Raw genomic sequence first — 19,671 nt, 5'->3', positions numbered from 1 at the left:
ATCTTTATTCGCGCTCAATATCATTCAACATTTTAGCAGTCTTAAACACAATATTTCACCCTGAAACACATTTCTGACTATGTAAATACACTCAAATTGTGAAATAACTTTCAAAGGCTATATAAAACATACAGATATAGTATTAGGAATAAACAAAATGGTATGAATCGTCCTTATAGAGGCCACTCATCTTTTTTTTTTATCTCATCACGAACACCGAATTTTATTTGTTAACCAAGGGTGCCAGTATTAGTAGTGGGCACTGTACAGAAACTGACACTGGTTGTGATTACATAAATATAAATACAAAACCGAGGTTTACTGACCAGGTTGTACATGCCGAGCAGAAGAGCCTCGATGCAGCCACTGTGGTGAGGGTTCCTGCTGGCGCTCACCGACAGATAGCGCCACACCAGCTCAGGCAGGAACTGCAGGGTGAAGCGCTGAAGACGAGCCTCTCCACTCCGGTAGAACTCAAACAGCTGGTGACATACTGGCTCCAAGAGCTGAGATACAAAAAGCAAAGGGAATTACCCGTCTAACTCGCACATCAAATGATATGAAAAAGAAAAGAAAAAAATCTATTATTCCAGCCATGTATTTAGTAAATGGTCTGCACTTATATAGCGGTTTTATCCAAAGCGCTTTATATTGTGTCTCATTCACCCATTCACACACACACCAATGGTAGCAGAGCTGCCATGCAAGGCGCTAGCTTGCCATCGGGAGCAACTTAGGGTTCAGTGTCTTGCCCAAGGACACTTCGGTATGTGGAGTCATGTGGGGCGGGAATCAAACCGCTAACCTTACGATTAGTGGACAACCGGCTCTACCACCTGATCCACAGCCTCCCTGTGTGGACAGCTATAGTGGACAACTATAGAGCTACTCATTAACGCCTACAGTTACCAATCAAGAGTGTGAAGGCTAACGCATCCTTCCTCTTGGACACATGAAGCCAGCCACAGCATCTTTTGAAACTGCTGGCTGCTAATGCTACGTCACAGGTGGAAAAACTCAAAGGAAAGCGCTATCTGCCCTCTTCCACATACATGAGCTCCATGACTGGTTAGTTTCGCTCTGACTGACAGGGGAGAGAGAGAGTAACACCATCCCTCCAGCCCAGAGAGGATTCAACCATGTTAGGGGGCAGTGGTGGCTTAGCGGTTAAGGCGCTGGCTTAGTGGTTAAGGCCTTACTGATCGGAAGGTTGGGGGTTCCAAGCCCAGCACTGCCAAGCTGCCACTGTTGGGCCCTTGAGCAAGGGCATTAACCCTCTCTGCTCCGTATCATGGCTGACCCTGCACTCCGACCCCAACTTCCTGACAGGCTGGGGTATGCGAATAAAACAATTTCACTGTGCTCTACTATATATGTGACCAATAAAGACTCATTATCATTATCCTGTTGGTTCACACTGAAGAACCGCCTACAGATCTTTAAATAAGGCCAAAAAAGCTCGATTTTGCAGCACCTTTTCAACATTTGTGATGCAATTCGTGGAGTTTTTTTGTGCTTCTTTTTGCTGAAAACTACTTGAATTGGCGAAATTGTTTTGCACGGCCTTTCGCACTGATGTTTATTGGTAAACGAGACCTTTTAGCTGTACTCATGTTCTTGAAGTCAAGGCTTTGATTGAATGTGCGTTGTGATGACGGCACATGACACGTCTTGGCCCAAATCTGCAGAAAATCTGTGGCAATTTTTACTTTTTTTTTTTTAAATTGCAAGCTCCTCCATATATTGCGGCGTTCGCTCGATTTCGCATTAATTTCGGTGATCGCAGAAATCGCTACATCCTGGAGGGACTGAGAAATGATAAAGAACTGCATAGAGTCGAAATAAAAGCGTGGCTCACATGATGTTCATACGGTAACCAACGACGATTCATCTTGTATTTGGCCTTCCCATGTGGATAGAACAGTGGTGGTTGAAAGACTGACACAATTACTGAGCAACAAAATACACAACCTTCATAACGTTCCCCTTCGCCATATTTAAACGTCAAGTTAAAATCTGCCAACATGTGGTCTGGTGTGGTCTGTAATGTGCATCACTTGACTTCTGGGTTTCTGTTGTTGTGTTTAAATCATGCATAAGCATGGATGTGGTTTTGCAAGCCTACACACACACACACACACACACACACACACACACACACACACACACACACACACACACACACACACCAGACTGAGAATACCAATAATCTTTCCCTCACACAGAGCTATGAGACAAGCAGCCTAACATTCAAATGACTGGCAGCCCACACGAAAGCCCCATTACACCAATCTACAATTCCCCAAAATCATCTAAGCACGTCGTGAGTGTTTGCACACAGCTTACAGCCTGTTACATTTTAATATTAGAACGCATTTAGGCGCTCATTAGCACAGACAGTTATTAGTAATGAGAAGTGTGTGCACAGTTTAGCTTCTCGAAGCACGGTCAGTCTTGCGTACATGTTCTCTTTCCCTTCAGTCAGTCACAGTTATTTTCCCATTGGTATTACAGTCTCATGGGACGAAAGACTAGCAGACTGTGTACCAGTTTTCCGAAAACAGTACCACAGTAGACGCTACACTGAAAAAAAAAGTTCCATTATTACAGGTACTATTGAATGAGACACGTTATTGTGTATCCTCAGGACAATACATAAGCTCACGAGTGCATACCATTACACGTTAAATAAGAACACGGTCACGGCATTACATATAGAAACAAATCCATTAATAAATAAGTGATTTATTTTTCTTCCTATAACATACTGACACCTTCTCTTCAATATGTTTCAACAAATGACACAAATGTTTTTATTCAACCTTAAATCTGGTCTTTTCTTCCAGATTATCTTCCTGTAATGAGCATGTAATCTAAGCGAAGCGTGATTTCCTCACATGGTCAACGTCACGCTTTGATGGAGTTGTTGGAGAACTATGCACTGTAGTACAATCAGTTCCTTCCAGGTTTTCCAAATCGTGATCACAGAAATTAACGTAAATTCAAGCAAACTCCACAGCATTCTGAGGCGCTTGGAATTTTTCCAAAATGACCGAAGATTTGGGCCAAGACGTGTCATGTGACGTCATCAGAACGTGCATTCAGCCAAAGCCCTCTTCGAGTACAGCTAAAAAGGTCTCGTTTACCAACAAACACCAGTGCGAAAGGCCGTGCAAAACAATTCCGTGCAATTGCGATTTCGACAATTCAATAGTTTTACACAAAAAACAAAAACAAAAATTTTTTTTTTAAAAATCACAATTTTGAAAAAGCTAAATTAAGCATTTTTGGTCACTAAAAATAAATAAACAAACAAACAAACAAATAAATAAAAGGATAATTCAGTTTGAAATCAGATACCGGCTGTCAAAATGCCCATGATGCTCCTGCAACATAGTTGGATTATGAAATATTTATAAACAGTGGGGGAAATAAGTACTGAACACGTCAACTTTTTTTTTTTTCCAGTAAATATATTTCCAATGAAGCTGTTCACATGAAATTTTCACCAGTCTTTGGTATTAAATCAAGAAATCCACACATATAAAGAAATCCAAACATTAAAGTCTAAAGATCAAGGTTCACAAGAGGGGCCCTTGAAATCTTCAAGACACTATGTTTAGAAGAATGGGCGAAAATCACACCTGAATACTGCGGCTGATTAATTTCTTCGCACAGGAAGTGTCTTGAAGCTGTCATTACAAACAAAGGTTTCTCCACTAAGTATTAAATACATTTCAGTTAGCGTGTTCAATACTTTTTTCCCCTGTTTCATTCCGTTTTATTACACATAACTTCGTTTATGGACTTTAATTTAGGGATTTCTTTATAAGTGTAGATTTCTTGAGTTAACACTGATGTCTGGTGAAAATTTCATGTGAATAGCCTCATTGGAAATATATTTACTGAAAAAAAAAAAAATATTGACACGTCCAATACTCATTTCCCCTACTGTACCAGTTTCCCACGTTTCCCTTGTGTGTAAATCAGACTTTAAAATGCAAGAACTTTACTCTTGGTGGTTGAGACGTGTGCAATCCAGGAAAACCTGTGGTTTTCACAACTACCAGTAGTGCAAAAATGGGTTTTCCCCAGGCAGCCATGCATATATTTGGACCTCACCAGTCTCTCTGGAGCTTGTGTGTATAAAATGCCATATTTCTCCAAGATTTCCACCTCTATGGAGATAAATGTGTGTAGGTGTATGCTGCCTTTCCAGAAATTTGTGTTTTATCAAACTGAACCAATTCATGTAACATTCGACCGTGTTCTATATCCCCGTCCCTTCCCAAAACACTGACTGCTGATATTAAATGATCTTTTTTTTTTTATATAGGAAAGAGACGGATAAGCCAGTACGGCCGTGTCTGCTTGTGTAACAGGTTGAGCAGGATGTCCGTGTGTGTGTTAGTGTGTGTCCCTGCAGATGGTGTACTGATGGAAGCCGGTGAAACATCGTGATTAGGGCTCTTTCACTGGACTAGACTCTTAGATCAAGCGTGGACTAAAATGGAAACTTCTGCCCCGAGAGTTGCAGCTGATGCCAGCCTGGAGAAAGAGAGCTACAGCCCACACACAAACCCAACACACATTTAAAAGATCCATCCATCCCCTCTGGGTTTCTTTCATACAACACAAGCAGGAGAGAGTAAAACACAAATGTTTTAAACACCACCACAAAAGAGCTCGAGTCTTACATCGCTGTAGTTCTCTCGGATAACTTTATAGAGTGCCGGGACCAGTGAAGTCTTTTCCTTCAGAGACGCAGCATAGCTGGAGATGGCCGTCTCAGGAAACGTCTGCAACACAGCAAAGCACAGCAGAGTGAGAGGTCACAGAAAGCATAGCATTTGCACAATCATGCACGGAGGAGGGAGAGAAAAAGAAAAAAAAAAAAGAAGAAAAAAAAAAAAAATACACGACACTGCTAGGAGACCAAATTTTTATCCAGAGAGAATAACTGGCTTATTAATTTGGTGGGTTTGAAGTAAAAGGCAGCTTAGAAATGAGACAGGATGCAACACACTGCTGTAGATGAGCACTTGGGAGTTAAAGGTGCACTGGGTAAGATTACTCCGACTATTGCGATGTTAAAATTCTGAGCTCCTATGAAAAATTCACAATGATGCCAGATTTTTTTTTTTTATAATATTTTGACATTTATGAGAAGGAGAAATAATAATAATAATAATAATAATAATAATAATAATAATAAGTACAAATCATCTAAGTTACTGTGAGGTGATCAGTAAACTATAATTCACTATCCAGAAAATATTGTAGATTTAAAATCATACAATTTAAGACTGCCCAGGCCTAGTACAGCACTTTAGGCATACAGGCAGACGTGTAGAGGCAGGTCTGATGGACAGCCCAGCTGTAGGGCTTCAGGGGATTTCCAGAGGATCTCGTTTCAATATGTCACTCTGTTCTCCCAGCCTCCCCCTCCCTTCTTTTTCAGAAACCATCCTGCCGTTAAGCTTCCGCCTCCACCTCCATGCCTACAGAGAGGATCCTTCTGCTGAACACTTTAGTAGCCATTAGCACTTGAGGGGGTGTGAGTGAGAGTGAGTGTGTGTGAGGAGAGAGAGAGATAAAGAGCGTATTAAAGAGTTTAACAGAAATGAATAAAAGGAAGGAAGGAAATGACCGAGAGGCACAGAGAGACAGGGACAGAGAGAGAACGAGTGCATGTTTAATAGACACTGAGGCTGTAAGGAGTGTGATGGAGACGCTCCAGGCATCAAGTAGTCTCTACGCCCACCTGTGTCCACTCCACCAACACAACGTGTATACACACACACACAGACAGACACAGAGAGAGAGAGAGAGAGAAAATAAAGAGGGAAAGAGGTGGGGGAAAATAAATAAATAAATAAATAAATAAATAAATAAATTTTAAAAAACCACCTCACCTTGTACTCAGACAGCCATTCCTCCACCATACCTTGGTCCATGGCCAGCATTGTTCCTCATCTGGTACGAAGAACCTTCAATCTGCAAAAAAAAAAAAAAAAAAAAATTCCAACACACGCAAAAATCCAAGATGATTAATCTGATCTGATCCGTAATCTGATCTGAATTCACTTCATGCATGATAAAGCCTTTTAACCCCTAAATATCTGAGCGTTTCTCTACACAAGCTAAAAAATAACTCGTCTACAAACATTAGTAACAGTGTACAGTATTTTATTTGGCAATAACTTGTATATTGATTTCAATAACAGCTGGGCGATATGACAAAAATATCATAGCAGGATTCTTGAACTACGAGACACATCATGACGTATACGTACAACCTCCAGCAAAAAATAAATAAAAAAAAAAAAAAAATCACAAAAAAAAGTTTGACAAGACACGCAACTTTTATATTAAAAATATATATTTTATATGAATAAAAATGCTTTTTTAAACACTAAACAGGAGAAAGTAATTAAAATAAGTTAAAAATAAAAAACTTTTACTCTCTTACACTCTTACAAAATATTAAGATCGGATGCTTCTAGTCAGTTAGTAATTAAATTCATATTTAAAAATGTCATTTAAAAAAAAAACAAAAAAAGGATATCATGATGTCCGTGATATCTCAGCAAAGCATAGCACGAGATACCTGATGATAATATCTGTATCAGAGCATCCGATCGCACAGCTCTAAAACACATTTTATTTATGAAATAAAAGTTGTGTGTGAACTTAGGAAATGTTAATATATAAAAGACTCGACCGTTTAAAAAAAAAAAAAAAAAAAAATTGTTAGGACTGAATCATACTTACACTTATTACATTTATTTATATTTACAACGTACAGGATTTATGTGTCAAAGAATTTTACTGTGAAGTGCTTCAGTTTGAAAACAATTATAACACGTAGCCATTTTGAAAGAAAACGCTCTCAGACGGGTAGAAGCTAATAATCAAGTTTCCATTATAGGTATCGGAAAAGAAAAGCGTGGCATCGTGCTCCGTACTCAAACTGTTTCGTATTTAACTGCATTAGAAAATTAACTGTCCTGTAAATCTGTGCGAACTTTAACCCACAGAACATTTTCCTTAAGGTCACTGACTCCAGGGCTTGGCGATACATCAATATAATATCCATATCGTGATAAATGATTGTGCGATACATTTTTCTGAGATATCGTTGGTATGGTGATGTATTTTTTTTTTTTTACGTTTTTAATAGTTACAATTTAAAATGGTACTGAACGGATGCTGCTGATTTGACTTTTTTTTTTTTTTTTAACTTAAATCCTCTTTGTCTTCGTAGGGAGAAGACACGGCTCGGTCTTTCGTCAAACTGTTTCGCAGACATTTTGTTAGATAAATGATATATTAGAAATGTCCTCGAGTATCGGGATATGATATTTGTGTCATAACGCCCAGCCCTCACTTACACTTCGAGATCGATGTACGTCCGTAACCACCAACACACAGTTCAGTTACATCCCAAAAGCCTTCCTGTTACCCACATATGCTCACTACCTAGGGTATAACTACGATGTGTGCTGCCTACATAGCACAGAATATGAACGTGCCAACAAAAATGCACCACTAACACTTGCTGGAAACGGCCTACCGATACAGAAGATATTATTTCCTCTGAAAATATTTCTCCAAGAATTCTTTGGATTTTTTTAAAAGGAGGTCCAGGTCATTTCTAAAAGAGAAACAAACGATGCACGTTCCTCCAGACGGAGGACGCAAAAAACTTTAGTATACTAGAATAAACCTTTTCCCCGCTCGGAAGGTTCAAATATGCATCAAGCAACTAAGACATTTAATTAGGAAATGTGATTTATTTGGTAACCACAACAGCTTAAACATCCAAATGTGGATCTTCTGTCTTCAGAATACAGAACTATTAGGATAAACCAGGTAGGGAGATCTGCGCTGACGTTCAGACCCTCAGTCTCTAGCCAGAGCTCCAGACAAGAGCGGCATTTCAGCACAGCATTACTGTTCCAAGTCAATTTAACCCACACACACACACACACACACACACACAAGATCAACATTAACAGTATTAGCGCCGTTCGCTCCACAGCCTCCACTTCCTCTCCGGGGAGCAGTGAAATGAAATGGAGCTGTAATGAGAGCGGTTTACCTGCAGCGTCCGAGCATCGCTCAGCCGACACACGATCCTGAATCACACACACACGCAACACACCGCTCAACAAATCGTCACGGATCTGAGACAAGACCACGGGGAGAGAGAAACACCGTGCAAAAACAAGTTCTGGTCGTAAAGATGTTACATTGTGTTCCTCATGGAAAGTAAGCGAGGATGTACAGAGACTCACGGGCGCAGCGCTGGAGAACGGTGTCACTCTCCTGAATAAATAAATAAACACACACAAACACACCCCTCAGTCTCATGCCCTAATGATGCAAATCAAAATCCTCTCACTCCTTTAATCTCACAGCAGTACCTGCAGCTGCGCTCACTCTCTCCATACATCCTCCGTTCACGTTTTAACTCAAGTGCCACTGCTCTTACCTTCTTTCCCCTCTTTTTCCTCCCTCCCTGAAGAGACGGAGAGACGGAGAGACAGAAAAAGAGCGCGCGTGAGAGAGAGAGAGAGAGAGAGAGAGAGAGAGAGAAACAGAAAGAAAGAATCCTCACAGTGGCACTTCCCCCAGGTCACTGGTGTTGCATAAGAGTGTATACAACACAATGTAATGAGAGAGAGAGAGAGAGAGAGAGAGAGAGAGAGAGAGAGAGAGAGAGAGAGAGAGAGAGAGAGAAGAAATAGAGACAGACAAACTAAGCTTAAGAAATGGACAGAGAAAGAGGATATGAGAGAGAGAGAGAGAGAGAGAGACACACACACACACACACACACACACACACACACAAAGAGAGCCAGAGATAGCATAAGAAAAAGAGAGAGTGAGATTATTGAATTTGCCCCACATTAGTGCATTAATTACTGGGTTAAAGTGAACCGAACATTTTTTCTCTGTACAAAGTACCAGAACGTACGTCACCTTTGCCATCAATAGTGAATGTTCCAGTTGTATGGGTTTGGTACTTGCTTAAGGTTTGTACAAATAAACACACTAACTAGTGGGTGGGGCTAGCAGCACTGTGTGCAGGTTGACACGCGTTCACAACGCAACTAAATGTCATTCATACATTCATCTTTTTTAAATGAGCGCGATTTCCAGTGACAGGACGCAGAGTAACTACCAGACGCGGAGAAGTTAACGCACGTGAGACGTGAAGTCGTTTGTTGACTCTAAATGGCAGCGACTGGCAGTGAATGGCAGTTGACTAAATGGCAGCGATGGACTGTGACACACTTCCTTTTTCCCCCCGCTGTGAAACATTTTCCATGAGTCTGAATCCACATACTTGTTCCTATTTTCAGTAGATGATGCTCGGCTTTGTGAACAAGGGGAGAAAATGACTTGCCCAAAATAAAGCAGCGCCCAAACACTTTAAGCCTATCAAAACAGTGACAGAAACTGTTAAGAGCAGAACATTGTGTTCAGCGCATTGTGACACATGACATGCTGCATCAATGCGACTTACTCATTCAATACTAAATAAATAAATAAATAAATAAATAAATAAATAAATATATAAGTAAATAAATATCAAAGCTGCTGCTGGTGTGAACAAAGAGTAAAAAACTTACAATTATACTAAACTGCAGTAGACACATAATTAAATACAAAGAAACACCACACAAACATGATTTTTATGCACAAATATACTTTAGTTTTCTGATTTTATGGGTTGCCAACTTGTGCCCCAAACAATCCATGGTAACCGACTTGGAAAGTGTCTGATCGATTTTCCCCGAGTTCCGATCTAGACGCGATCCAGTGCTTCGGCTTGGAGAGACATGGATGCCCAAAGCAAGCTTATAATCGTATGGCTAGTCACAAAATTTTAGAAACATAGAAAGAGCTACATTAACTATTCCTGCACGGTTAGAAGAGTCTAAGATATGAACAATATCGCTGCCCAAGTTTAGACTTTTCCCTTTTTGAGGTTTTCCGAGTGTTGAGCACAATGGATTGCCGCATTAATCTTATTCTCAATTTGCCATTTTTTCATAAACCAGTAGTGTTTCGATGGCAGATATTTTGTTTATTATAAAATGTTCATTTAAAAAAATAAATAAATAAATGTGGATAATTATGTGCAGCTTATGTTATCCATTTAGCCAAACAGAGAAAAGAACAGTGTTGGACTGGGAGTTTGAACACCACAAAATGATCATTCGAACAGTTAGAAAATTGGTATTTATATAACCATACACACCAAGATGATGTTCATGATGCAATTAGGCACCAAACAAAAACCTGCTCAACTTGCACTAAACTCTCCACACATGCTACTGAAGCTACACTAATGCCACATGCTCCCAGAGTGCACTAGGGCAGGGGAAAAATAGCTTTAAAATAATGTTTGAGTATTTGCGTGTATTTCAACCTAGATGATGGATTTACAGTCTGTAGTTCTGTTCTCATGAAAAGGATGAACTGCTTCCTGCTGGAGATTTTCAAGCTTCTTAATGCAGTAATATCAGGATGAGAAATAATCTGTATAAGCAGGGTTAATTACACCATAGATCAGTTGATCTGTTGCCAGCAAAACTCTCAACTATCGCGGATGCCGACGGATTTTCTCAGAACCAAGAATCTCTGAAATCTTTCACTTTGGTTGCACACAGCGCACACATAAAGCAGGCCAGAAATCGAAAGCATTTGCTGTAGGGTCAGTGGGAACGGACACATACGTTTCCGATATTAGTCCCTGACTTTCACAAGTAGATAAAAAAAATAAATAATAAAAAAAAAGCATTTGTAAACACATACAAATACCTGAGATAAGCAGAGAGCCAGGATTGCTGAAGAGTCAAAAACAAGAACATCAAGAACAAGAAGAATCAAGATCAATAAGGAGAACAAGAAATCAAAAAGAAGGAAATCAAGAACTAGAAAAATCAAGGAGAAGAAGAATCAGGAGGAAGAAGACAAACTAATAATAAAAAGAAAGATAGGAAGATGAATCAAGAACAAGAAAGAAAAAAATCAAGAAGGAAGAACAAGGAGAAGAATCAAGAACAATACAATCAAGAAGAACAAGTCATAATATAAAATCAGTGTTTTGTGAAGTGTTTAATACATTTATTTTTGTTTTCTTCAGTCTATACATGCAGAATAAAATCACACTTGCACATCACAACTCAATCTTTCAGCACTCACAACATCTCGGTCATGTCAGGTCACATTTACAGCTTACAGGTCAAAAAAACAAACAAACAAAAAAACAACACACCAACAGGTTTGATTCATTTCTATCTGTTTACTCGGCTGGTCTCAGGACAGTTGTTTTGGTCCTACACTCGAGTGTGACTGCCGAATTCACAGCTGTGCAAAAAAACAGGACCCAAGGGGGTAAACACAATGGCTTGAATTAAATAGCACACATGAAAACACTGAAGGGAACTAGGGGAATTTTGTTCTGGGAACGAGCCAGATGCCAACCAGGAAGTCTAGCTCAATTTTCTTCCAGAAAGTGTTGCATGTCTGAGTCAAGCAGGGGGACTTTAGTTTTGTCCCTCAGGATTTTATTAACTTATGAAAGAAGCATGGAGTTAGATCGAGATAGACGTTTGCAGTCCTGCAACACCATCGGTATTCACAATAGGAGGGTTGCACTGCACCTGCGAGTGTTAAACACGTTCGAGAATTAGACCACAAGGCATAGAGTACCTGCAAAGTCTTCACTGCGATGCTCAATGATGCACGGCATGACGATAACCCTTGCACAGACAGAAGATACTGAACTAAAGATAGTTTGATGGCAAACTATTCAACCATAACCAAGGTCCACATCGAAAGACTACATGCTGCTCTCCGTGTTGACAGTGCACTATACACCAGTCCCAAGCCAGACATTCAGCATAGTTTGGACCTGTTTGCCACCACTCCCATCAACTTTGGTCTTATGATCTGCATAAGAAAAAAAAAAAAAAAAAAGAAGCGATGATCAGGCTTTACAGGAGCTAGCTTATATAAGAGTCCATCAACAGACGGACACTAGCATGCATGGATAAATTCACCTACATGGGCAGCACTCGTTCCAGATGTGTCCACATAGACGATGAAATGGACACCGGAATCGCGAAGGCCAGCATATCCTTCAGAAGACGGAGGACGTCTTTGTGTAAGAGAAATCCCGTAAGGTTGCCAACCAAGCTGAAGGTATACCGTGCAACTGCCCTGTCCAATCTGCTGTATGCATGCGAGACGTGGACTGCGTACCAGCGTCATGCAAAAAAAGCTCAACAGCTTCCACCTCTGTTGCCTACTTAAGCTCCTATGCATCCAGTGGCAAGACAAGATACCAGATACTGAGGTTCTTAGCCGAGCTAGCATGCCAAGCATCTTCGCACCACTGCACCAGTCCCAGCTTTGTTGGGCTGGACACGTTACAAGAACACCCAACAAGACACCCCAAACATATTCTCTATGGCAAGCTGACGTCTGGTGCACGCTCCTGTGGTGGCCCGAGGAACCAATTCAAGGACTTAAACATCAACCGTGCATCATGGGAGTCACTTGGCACAAGACAGACCAGCCTGGAGTAATGCCATCGCCAAAGGTGCAGCAGCCTATGAGCAGCAGCGAATCCAAACAGCACAGATTGTGCAAGGATTGGTCTCATTGGCCACCTCTCCGGACTTACACACGGAATGATAGATCTGTGAGAAGAGCGCTAGACCTCCGAGAAGAGCGCAGGACCTGCAAATGTAAAACCTGCAAGCGGGAGTGCTAGACCCACAAGCGACTCCTGGACAAGGATAGATGTGGCATCAGCGGGATTCAAACTCGACAAGCTGAAAGCTCTACAAATGCACATTCAGAAATCAGAAGGTATTCAGAGGTGGAAAAAAAAAAAAAAAAAAAAAAAGCGCCTCTGCACTTAAGCGGTCAATTTCTGACCTTTAAGTAATTAGCACAGATGACTCATGCAAAATCCAACCTGGCAACATGACAGAACAATAACACAGCCGGTTTTGATTTCTGCTTCAACTCCTCCTGTCTCAAACCTGTGTCACCCGTTTTTTTTTTTCTTCTCTTCTTTTCTATAGACAAATAATAAACATGCAGGCCTGCACAGATTCCACCCTTTTCTCTAAAACCGTCTCCCATCAAAGACGTTTGGCACCATCAGGTCTCGTCCTACGTGCAACAGCCTCACCCTTGATGCATATCGAAGCAATGCAGAGCACGTGAAAACTCCTAGGATCTGTTCTGGTGACCAAGAAGGAATAACTGTAGAGCAGCCTTCTAATAAAGAGAGGCCCTTTAAGCCCCTCTAGGCTGGAGAGAGAGAGAGAGAGAGAAACAGAGAGAGAGAGAGATTTGTGTTGAACTCATTTCCATTTCTAGAAGACTCGCCATTAATCCCTAGTCACCTCAACAGCTCAGTTGAAAGAAAAAAAAAAAAAAAGTAAAGTGTATGATTAATTTAAGACAGGATGGGCCTGTTGTGTGCATGTTACATGTGTATTGGCCTTGTGCCCAAGTAGAGCAGGAAAGAGAGCTTCTTTACACAAGCGATCTGTCAGGTCGTGTGAAAATCACTTGACAACCTGAAACTCAGCATAAAGCCACCCATGCAAGCTTACGGTGGGCATGCACACAGACAAAAACCACAAACCAACGTCTCAACATGAATAACAAAACTGCCCTACAATACGGATAACGGCATCTCCACAACCATTGCATGTCATTATAGCAAAAGCAGGTTATAATTGGCACATTAATCCTAATCTTAATTCTCCTCGAATTTTTTATTATAATTTTTTTTTTTAAACAGCATAAGAAAATTCACAAAGCCTTTTAACACTACAAAAACACAGAAGGGTAGTCCGGGGAACTCCTGTAACCAAGAGTACTTTGCGGAGTCTAATGCAGAGCAGAACTAAGACTTTTGGTTCTGAGGGGCATGTAAATATGAAACCATTCGTAAAATTCCTTCATTCAGAAACACAGTGATGGAAAAATGGAAACAAACCTTGTAAATTAAGATGAGTTTAGCACACAGACCCAATAACATTTTAGCCAAATACTGGTAAAATGCATTCGCAAAACTCTGGGCTAAAGAGTACTTTAGTGAAAGTTCATCTCCACTACTCCATAAATAGCTTTTAAAGACACTCCGCCAAACGTTTATGGTTGGGGATTAATGGTTAATTCTTCTTTTAGAAAAGCAGCAAACGACCATTCATTTTCTATACGTGCGCGATAATGAGCCATGATTTCAGCGACGACGACCACAAGCATCATGGTGACATATGGTCGCTGGTGCCTCCAGTGAGTATACACAGCGAGTACAGTTAGTACACTTTGCTAATCTGCTAACACAAAAACACAAATCACAAAAATCTCAACGAAATGATGAAATGACCGATTTTCAGGAAATAATGTGCTTTAAAATCCTAAATATGCTACTAAATAATCACCAATAGACTGAAGGGGGTGGGGGTTAACATTAGTATCCACTGTCTATTCGTCAGAATTACTTACATTACATCAGCAACTCAAAGTGCGTCAACTTCATTTCCAAGCTTATCAAGAGGTCAAACGTTCAAAACAAGAACTCCCAAGAGTTGGAAAAGGTCCTTGTACCATCCATACATGCTGAGGACTAATGCACGAAGCACTGCAGCACTTCCGTCTCGTTTTATATAACCACATCAGTCCTGAAATAGCGCACCACACGTCATACTATACACAAGAAAAAGTGGAGCATGGACGTCCATCCCGCGACGGTGAAAGAAGACACTCTTTTATGCCATTTCCCAGAATAAATTCAGCGATTTTTGCATTGAGTGGGCTCCGTATCCTTCGCCACATAAAAGGCCTCAGAAGCAGTCACGCTGCCACCATTCATATCCCGCGGTGTGTTTTTTTTCCCTAGAAGACACAGTCATTACTGTGTTTCTTCTGACTCTGATGACAGAGCATGCACTTACAAAGGCCTAATTACACCAAGTCTCTCTGGGTACGGTGGCAAATCGGCCAATTAGAGCAGTGTGGAGCTAATGACCTGACCGATCTCAGTGTTCAGCACCTCTAAACCTCTGACAGACAGAGAAAGTCGTTAACTTCCTATGAAAAATGCTCACGTCACTCAAAAAGAAGACGCTTCAATGTTTGACCTGCAAGACGAGAAGCACAAGACATGGCCCCCCATTTCCAGCAGACAATCTTGTTATGGCTAATGGAAGCAGCATACTCATTTGTGGAAGAACAGCATGTAGATAGATTTACTATTATTTAAATTAAATCTTATTGTTCGGAGCAATACAGCTTTCGATTCCTGAACCTTCCACTGAGAAAACACAATTATGTCAGAGTTGACTTTAGAGCTTGGTCCCCTAAATATCATAACTTTGTTGCTTAATGCGAGTTGTGATTTCCACCACTGTATCATGGGCCCCCTGGCAATGCTTCAAAAAGCCCCAGAGGTCCCCATTTTGAGAACCGCTGGTTTAAAGAATCAAACATATGTGATGAGTCAGGACTGATGTGTGCAACCAAACACAGTGAATCTACTTCATTCAGTACACCAGCCAGTGGTCACTGCATAACTCATGACAGATGGTGACTTGGAGACTAAACACACCAAAACATTCAGTCCAGTGTGACTCATCTGGGCTTTGTGGAAAGAACAGCAAAGTGTTTGGAACACATTTCTCAGATGCAAGGGAAATGAGTTGCATGGCACAATGGTGAAGTATCTGAGATTCCATGCTAAAAGAAGAGCATCTGGTTTAAAGGGCTAAAGTCGCCTCCCCTGCCTGGGCCAATCTGCAGCTCCGACTGTGTCTCTCCACAGGCTCGGAAATTGGCAGGCTGGCTAATGAGAATGGATGAGATAGTAATGAACAGAAAAGACAAGCAGAGACCTTATTAAGGCCTGGCGTTTGACCTTCTAAGGGCCTGTCATTGCTGCGTTGCCACCCAAGGATCAATGAGCGCATATGGAGTGCTACGATTGCTCGTGCAGAATAATGAGAAGGTCAGTTTTAGTTGTAAAGAAGCTACAATATGAAAGGACAGTCCTGGTTTTACATACTTGCGCTAATCTATATAATTAACAGATACACGTTGAATTTACCTGATACGTAGGCTGTTATGTTTGAGGTTTCAAAGTTAGTCACAGTGTATGGTCAACATTTTCCATCCGTGTTTTTATTACCCAATCAACTTCCTTACTACACTGCGTTCATGCCATCTGCCCTCTGGAAAAGCCTGGTCAACCCATCGACTCTGAAATACATGTGTGTTTATGCATTACAATTAGCCGGTTTACAAAAAGGCATACGGAAGTGCTGTTTGTTCTTTCAGCTTCATTAAACACTAGGGATGTCACGATACCAAAAATCTAGTAGCCGGCACCGATACCACCAAAAGTACACGATACTCGATACCAAGGTGGTCCATTGTGGCCCATTCGGAGGTAGTTCATAACACTGCAACGTGTTAGCGTCGTTAACAAATAACAGGCTATCGCTAACATTACACAGAGCATAACGTTAGCTGGTCTGAGGGCAACAATGCCAGCTGCCTCAAACAAACATAATATAGGACCGGCTTTCAGGTGCTTCACCAAATTCCAGGTGTTTCCTCGCTTTGTTTGAAATGAACAATAGCATCGGTTGCACTCCGGAAACCGATACTAGCTTTCCTCTCTTTTCCTCTCAACGAGTCGTGGCAGAGCTAAACTTGTTAAGCTAAGCTAATCTTCTGTAGTTTTTTCCCGTGTGCTTGTAGGCATTCTTCTTCTTCTTCACCGCTTGTGGACTGACTAAAACACTTGCGCATATTTGCTGCCCCCATCAGGTCCGGAAGAATTGCAACCTCGGTACCTCCATTAGAAACGGGCGTTTTAGCAATGTTGGTACTGACTTGGTAATGAAGAATCGGTTCTCGTGACATCCCTATTAAACACATCCTTAAAAAAAGCCACTTGCATCCAACAAACAAAAAATCAGCAGGAGGAATGGAGGGTAAGAAAAGTGGACAGACCAGTTATTTAATAGAAGCCTAGATTGCATTAAGGAAATATCCATCCATTTTCCAGACTGCTTATCCTACACAGGGTCGAGGGGAGCATATCACAGTGCCAATCGCACACACACTACAAACATTTACAACTTTACTCAAAGACTGATGAGGCCCAATGTAAGAGAAAAATATCTTCTAAGAAAGAGCAACAATTAGGGGATTTGATCTTTTTGTTTTATACATACATACATACATATATTTATTTAATTATATATATATATATATATATATATATATATATATATATATATATATATATATATATAAATAAAAATGCACACAACAGTCCCCCCCCCTCCGCACCCCCCTCCAAGCACGGGGAGATCATGCAAACTCCATGCACACAGAGCGGAGACAGGATTCAAACCCCCAAACCCAGAGATGGCAGACATGCTGTATTCAAACACTAATATTGGGACTGATATGGTAGGCTTACCAGATAAAAGGGCCAGTAAGTGAAGGCACAAAATAGGTGTGAATCATAAACTGGAAACCAAGTGTATATCCGGAACTGTTTATGTAAAGAATTACTCACTTCAGTAGTAACTTTATACCATATACAACTAACAAGTATTTACTCATTAACCGAACTCCAGAGATTTTTTACAATACTGTGATTGATTAATTTATTCTCTCCCTCCGTCTCTGTACAAAGTCCACAATCTCGTCTGTGAAGCATTTATCTTGATTTGCTTGCCAAGAGCAGGGTTTCAGAGGGCTTAGGTGCTGACTGGGTTGCGGGGGGTGGTGAAATTATCCCAAGGAAATCTGAAGTTTTTCCATGTAGATTTCAACCATTATCCTTACCATATTTGTGAAAGAAAGCCGGCAACACTTATGGTACTTATAATCAATAGTCTATTCATTTCACCAAATAACATGTTTGAGATTTAACGGAAATAAAAGCCTTTTTATGTTCATTCGGCTTAAAGTGCTCGGCACAAACGCTTTCTACGGCAAGGAAAACCCTGAAGAAGTACTTCAGCTGAAGCTCTGAGCTATGACATCAGGATTGCATAAAAAAGAAAATGGAAAAACTTTGATTGGTGCATGGTTAAGGCTGCGTTTTTGAATCCCAGTACCACCAAGGGTTAGGTATCATCTTCTCTCAGGTCCCTACAAGCAGCTATACCTTCAAACAAATACAAAAAACAGTGCACAAAAATGGAAAGAATTTTTTTAAAAAAAATAAATAAATATATAATTTTTTTTTTTTTTTTTTTTAAAAAGGAGCATATCTACTCGGGCCATGATTTCTGTCCTTCACCTTTCTCCTCTGATGGCATTTAAGAATTTTTCCATTTCACTGGAAAACTACTTCTGTGGAAGAAGCACCGAAACCACAAACTGCTAAGCTGAACCGCTGCAAGAACACACTTCTTAACACGCTGAGAAAAGAAGTGAAGACAGACCACACGCAGAAGACCGCCACACTGCAGACACTGTTTAGTGCTGGAAATGGAAAGCAATTCATCCGAATGTAATAAGACTAATGAGGCACGTAAAGCGCAGCAGTCTGAGTGCAGAGCAAACAGCGGTGTGTTTACTTTTTCACTTAAACTTTCGTAGAACACGTGAACGCGTCGCCATAGCAAACAAGTCGCCCCCCCCCCCCCCGCTCTGCTTTTCTGCTGTAAAAACCCGGCCGGTGTGTTTGGGGATACTGGAAGCAGATGGACGCTGGATCATGTGTCCATCAGTGTGTGGACTAGAACTACATTTTTTATATTATATTATATATAAACAATAATAGAAATTCCTAAGAAAAAACATCATGAAGCCAAATCATAATTTTAGCATGAACAACACTGAAGGTAAATAAAAATTAACGTTTTATTGTTGCTAATATTTAGGGGTTTTCCCCTACATATCACTTTTAGTACAAATACTTTGTTTGAAAATGGATAAATAAGTCATTAAGTCATTTGTGTGTGTGTGTGTGTGTGTGTGTGTGTGTGTATGAGAAAGATGTGTAAATATACAGGTACTCCATAAATAACGGGTGTTCAGAGAGCTCAAGCCAAAAGGGCTATCCAGGATGCCCTGGCATCCCAAAAAATAAATAAATAAAAATGGAATCATGCTTTCATTGGTCCTTCAATTGTACTCTTTAAAAATGATTATTTTCCCCTGTTTGGATTTTGACTTATTATAACGGCTATATTTCAAAATAAATATATCGCAGAGTGTGACATCACCGTGAATTAAACTCCACTGAATTGAACCAAATTACTGTTTGATATTTTTGCCTTATACCACAGCACAGAGAGTTCTCGATTCTGATTGGTGTTGATGAATTTTCTAGAACAGCAGCTCGCACAGTAGTTCTGACTACAACTGAAGTCACTGGTTTATATTAATACGCTCATTCAAAACATCACATCTACAGCAACCGCTCACTTTTTTTTTTTTTTACGAACGAATGTGAAAGGGTTTTATTATACAGTTGCAATCAAAATTATTCAATCTTCATTGCAAATCAGGCTTAATGTCAAAATGTACAGACTTTCAGCTGTTTGCAATGGACAAATCAAACAAAAGAAATTGAAATACTTCAACACAACGAATGCT

At 40.5% G+C, this 19,671-nt stretch overlaps 1 protein-coding gene across 2 annotated transcripts in view; it reads right to left on the bottom strand.

Moving 5' to 3' along the window:
* hycc1 (hyccin PI4KA lipid kinase complex subunit 1) overlaps positions 1 to 19,671 on the bottom strand; it is a 42,951-nt gene that overhangs the window by 15,667 nt on the left and 7,613 nt on the right. For both annotated transcript variants that reach the window (XM_053675289.1, XM_053675290.1), the window contains exons 2-4: positions 5,916 to 5,997; positions 4,698 to 4,799; positions 327 to 506 (exon numbers count right to left, since the gene is read on the bottom strand). In XM_053675289.1, the coding sequence (XP_053531264.1) occupies positions 327 to 506; positions 4,698 to 4,799; positions 5,916 to 5,966 (333 nt within the window). In that variant the 5' untranslated portion in view covers positions 5,967 to 5,997. The remainder of the gene's footprint in view (positions 1 to 326; positions 507 to 4,697; positions 4,800 to 5,915; positions 5,998 to 19,671) is intronic.

The sequence above is a fragment of the Ictalurus punctatus genome, chromosome 24 (assembly GCF_001660625.3).
Source record: "Ictalurus punctatus breed USDA103 chromosome 24, Coco_2.0, whole genome shotgun sequence".
In the NCBI taxonomy this organism is placed as follows: Eukaryota; Metazoa; Chordata; class Actinopteri; order Siluriformes; family Ictaluridae; genus Ictalurus; species Ictalurus punctatus.
The sequence above is the reverse complement of the archived record's forward strand: the minus strand, read 5'-3'. Positions and strand labels throughout refer to the sequence as shown.